Genomic DNA, 4648 nt, shown 5'->3' with positions numbered 1-4648 from the left:
TGGATATAGCTGATCCATCCCATAGTACAGCAGGTACATTCTAACTAGATGAAATGAACCTAAAACATCTGGAAGCACATTTAATAAAAGTCCCAAAACATACTCATAACAGACTTTTTCAAATCACCAATCAGATGTAGACAAGATTTTTTTGTGCTTTTTCAAATTTTACTTAGACTTTTTTTTGCCTCACAAAACCCAGTCTCATCCGGTTCAGCCTTCACCACAAGACGAATGCTGTCTGTTTTCTTTTTGAAAGACACACGTCACTGTGCACTGAAAAAGGGGAACTTCCACAGCCTGTGGTTATGTTGCATGATAAACAGATCTGTTCACACCAATTCGAGAGGCGGCTTGGATCAATAAAAGGCAACAGGCACCAGAGGCAGCAAGCAGACATTTGCGGCTCTCAGGACTATCTCTTCAGAAGTCACACACCGAGATTAAGCAATATGCCAGGATTATTTTTTTCTCACAACCACCCAACCGAACTGAAAGAAGCAGATTGCAAGCTTGGAGAAGGCAAAGTTCATAAAAGGAAGCAAAAAGCTTTGTAAGTATATGTGACTTACTGTCAAATGAAAATGTATTTGGAGTGAAATTAACGTTAGCAAATTGAGAATTCAGAATTAGTGCCATTTCACAGAGTTCACCCACAGCAAAGCATTTTCTGCATAGCATGTTCAATGCTATAAAACGATAACATTATTCTAACAGGGCTTGAATGGAAAGGGATATGGATGAGAAGTTCCTAAGTTGAATATAAAAATGAGTGGGTAGGAAAGAAGGAGCAATTGCTTGTAATTACTTGCATAAGTATCCCATTGGCATCAACCCTGGAAGTGAATGATCTGGCCCTAAATGTTTACAAGTCGTAAGACCTTCATACAGAATGCTACCTAACTGTAACTGTGTTTAACCAGTATCATCCATTCATTACACATGTCTGATCATTGGTTTCAGTGGTGCAGATCTGAAAAGCTATTTGAAGTCCATGGTACCACATCTTGAATCTAGCAACAAGTCTAACACCAGAAATGTGACGTAAGTACTGGATTCTAGAAATACATAGTAATTATGAACTAGGGCTAGATTGCCATATTTTGTCCTCACAAACAAGTCTATTAAATTTTTACTCATGTGTAAAGTATATGATGAACCATAAAGTATTTCTAAGATCAAGCTAATTTCAATTTCCTAGTTACAAAAAGAGTTTTTATAAACCGGGCATCACCACACAGAGGGTACCAATGGAGTTGAAATAATTTTTTATGTTTTCCTTTTTTCCATTTCCTTTTTAATTGTTCAGTGGTGCTCATCACCACACCTATTCATTAATAGGTAACTTATATTATTAATGAATTAAAGCCTGACAACACCCTTGTGAAGTAGAGAAATATTACTATCCCTGTTTTAGAGATAGGGATAACAATGGCACACATAGGTGAAGTGACTTGCCCAAGGTCACAAAAGAAGTTAATGAGTTTTGGAATGAAAACCAGGTCAATCCAGGACTTTAACCACAGACCCTCCATTCTCCTTTTATTTACTTCAAGAACTCTGATGCTTCTTATTTGTCCGAGTTAAGGGGCAACAGCATGCCACCAATTTCATGCAAAGTCCACCAAAGATTTTATGAGCAAGCACTGCATTTTCATAAAATTGAATAATCAATTGTATTCTTTAAGTATTCTTAAGAGGCCATTAATTAATTTAATTAATTAAAATAACTAAACAGTCAATATTTTGTTTCTTGCATTAAGTATTTTTTCTTTTGGTCACCACAGGCTTTCTGCAGAAGAGGTGATGCAATGGTCCCAGTCTTTGGAAAAGCTTCTTGACAGCCAAAGTAAGTGTATTATTTTATCACTACTACTTTCTTATGTTAATCTAGTGAGCTTTCATGCAGACTAAACAAATCTATGAAGCTATAGCATTTTGTGAATAATGCTCAAAACAATGGCCAATAGCCTTTCAGTAATTCACATCTTCACTGTCACATGGCTACCTATTGTAATATATTGCCTTAACTTTATAGCCCATCCTTTCCATAGGAAATGGAAATAATCTCATTAAATTCAATCGGGTTGGATCAGATTCCACATGCCTTCATTACTCCAAATAATGCAGATAAGAGTTATGTGTGCACTTGGAGCCAAAGTCAGACCATGCAGAGAAGAACAGACTCCCACTGACTTCAGTAGCCTTTGGATCAGACCCTTCATTTGCAGTGCACTGCAAAAATATATATATATACTGTATATTTCAGCAAAATCTTATTACTATAATAGGAGACTTCAATGTGACCTTTACCTTAATTGTATTTATTTTATCCTCCCCAATTTAAGTTATAAATATAACATTATAACTGATTAAGTACTTGTGTTTGCTATAGGTGGTCAAGTTGCCTTCAGGGAGTTTCTGAAGTCAGAATTCAGTGAGGAGAACATTGAGTTCTGGCTGGCTTGTGAGGACTATAAGAAAACCAAGTCTGATCACTTACAAGACAAGGCGGAGAAGATTTATGAAGAGTTTGTTCAGATAGATGCAGCTAAACAAGTAAGCACAAAGTTAATCTGTACTGTGTTATATATGAAAGATTATGGGAGTTGGCAAGGGATAGAAATGGGGCTGTACCAGGACAAATACATCTTTAATAAAACAGGAAGAGAAGCCATAGGTTCTTATATTTTCATTAAGTCACCTTCTGCCATACTGCCTTGAGCTCGTAAGGTGAAAGTAGTGCTGGTGATTCAACAGGTGGCACTCTTCCCTCTAAGTCAGTGCTGATTTGAGCAAGATGTTAAGAGACAGTTCTAGAAATGCCGTCACTTGAATGAGAAATGAAACCAGTCTGGATCATTTATGTTCCTTAAAGATCCAAGGACACTTTGGAGAAAAGTAGAAGTGTTAGCATAGGCCATATTCCAAACTATATGCCTACATCCTACCAAAAAATCCTGCTGCAATTTTAATTGGATATTTTATTCTTCACTTTCTGTCCTAAGTTGTTACTCTCTCTGATCCCAGAAGTGGCTGCATTGCACCAATGAATGGCAATTCCTGTGTATAGTTTGTATACCTTTTTTTTTTTAAGTTCAATCAATTTTGAATGAAAGGTGCTATTTAAGGATAGATTAATTATTGTAGCTCAAAGAAACCTTGGACAGAGTTTTAAGACTGAGAGTCTGTGTTTCAGGAAGATAAAGTGACAAATATAGCGGCAAAAATTATTTTTTTTAAAAGATATTAACAAAGTTTGATTTTCTCTTCCTAGATCAATATTGACTATCATACAAGGAAAGCTACAGCTAAAAAGGCTCAAGACCCAACTTTCACAAGTTTTGATGAAGCCCAAAAAACTGTATATGTGCTAATGGAGCGGGACTCGTATCCTAGATTCTTGAAATCAGAAGCCTACCTTAATCTTTTAAACAAGCTTCATGTCAACAGTGTTAAGTGAGCAGTTTGATGCCATGGAAATCTGAGGGTAGACTATGCATGTCAATTAACCTACAGCAAAGAGTAGTGCAACTACTGTGCAACTGGGTCTCAGCGTAGAGAATGGAAACTTCAGTCTCTGAAGTGCTGGCGAAGTGCAGATAGACAATCATACATGATAAAACCCAACAAGATGAAGGCACTCAAGCTAGGTTTCCAAGCCTGATAGCGTGGGAAGGGGGCTGTGGAGGGGGAGACCCTCTTCTCCTTTATGCCACTAAACTGAAACTGGATACATAGTTATTAATTAATTGTATCGCACTGTGAATTCCCACAGGACAGACAACAGTTTGGAAGAGCTAGGATAAAACCCTTGTATCTGAGTGTGATGGGTAAAATAATTGATATTGGGAGAAAAAATACTTTTAAATTGTCAATTTGTGTACTAGCTACAGAAATGCATAAAACAGACCAATAAGCCAAATGAAAACTTGTCCAGGCTATGAAATGTTAATAAATGTGTGCAGTTCTAATGTATTCAGTAAAATGTATTATAAATGTGACAATTGAGAATAGGTTTAAGTTATATAAGCTAGATATTACTATTTATGTATTAAGCAAGTAGGTATGTAGCACATTTTTACTATTTAATTTATTGCAAGGTGTGAAATAATGACAAGCAATTCCTAAATTAAAGCTACGTGACAAAAGCACAGAAGTTCTATGGTCACTTTTCCTCTATCATAAGAAGGTTTTGACACCTGAATTAAGGAGGTAGATACTGAGGCACAGCCATCTCTGTTATCCTCTGAAATCTCTTTGTCCTAATATTCTAATTCTTTCTAAATGCCCAATTCTCTTGCACCCATTTTACACTGGCATAACTCCATTTACTTCAGTGGAGCTTATCCTGATTTACTCAATGTAAAATCAGATTCAGGCTTAAAGTTCCTTTTCATTTTTGCACTTCCCCAATCTTAACAGTTAAGACTTTCAACAACTATTGAAACAGAGATGAGAGAAACCATCTGAGCAGAACAACTGCAGAATTCATAGCGCATTTCACATTGTTGAATTGTTAAACATTCCAGACCACTCATGCTTACTTATCAAGAGTGACAGTAACTGGTGAGGCTGACCAGCAAATCCCTGTAGTGTTAGTGCTACAGAGTCTTGGTAGATGTTGTGACAGAGTCTAATTTACAAT

The 4648-nt window shown here is 36.5% G+C and overlaps 1 protein-coding gene across 1 annotated transcript; it reads left to right on the top strand.

Annotated features, from left to right (window-relative positions):
* Positions 1-308: 308 nt before the first annotated feature.
* Positions 309-4107, top strand: RGS1 (regulator of G protein signaling 1). The gene is made up of 5 exons (XM_065409315.1): positions 309-553; positions 964-1044; positions 1788-1849; positions 2396-2559; positions 3278-4107. Exons 1-5 carry the CDS (start codon positions 309-311, stop codon positions 3461-3463), a joined length of 738 nt encoding a protein of 245 aa, XP_065265387.1. The 3' UTR covers positions 3464-4107.
* The last annotated feature ends 541 nt before the right edge of the window (positions 4108-4648 follow it).

The sequence above is a fragment of the Emys orbicularis genome, chromosome 8, assembly GCF_028017835.1.
Source record: "Emys orbicularis isolate rEmyOrb1 chromosome 8, rEmyOrb1.hap1, whole genome shotgun sequence".
Lineage (NCBI taxonomy): Eukaryota > Metazoa > Chordata > Testudines > Emydidae > Emys > Emys orbicularis.
This window is presented reverse-complemented; position numbering and strand designations above follow the sequence as displayed.

Excerpts from the sequence above, each read along its gene's own strand:
- RGS1 (XM_065409315.1), top strand. The coding sequence starts at position 309 with ATGTTGCATGATAAACAGATCTGTTCACACCAATTCGAGAGGCGGCTT. Across the intron at positions 1,045-1,787 it reads TCTAACACCAGAAATGTGAC|GCTTTCTGCAGAAGAGGTGA; the intron begins GTAAGTACTGGA and ends TGGTCACCACAG. Across the intron at positions 2,560-3,277 it reads AGATAGATGCAGCTAAACAA|ATCAATATTGACTATCATAC; the intron begins GTAAGCACAAAG and ends TTCTCTTCCTAG.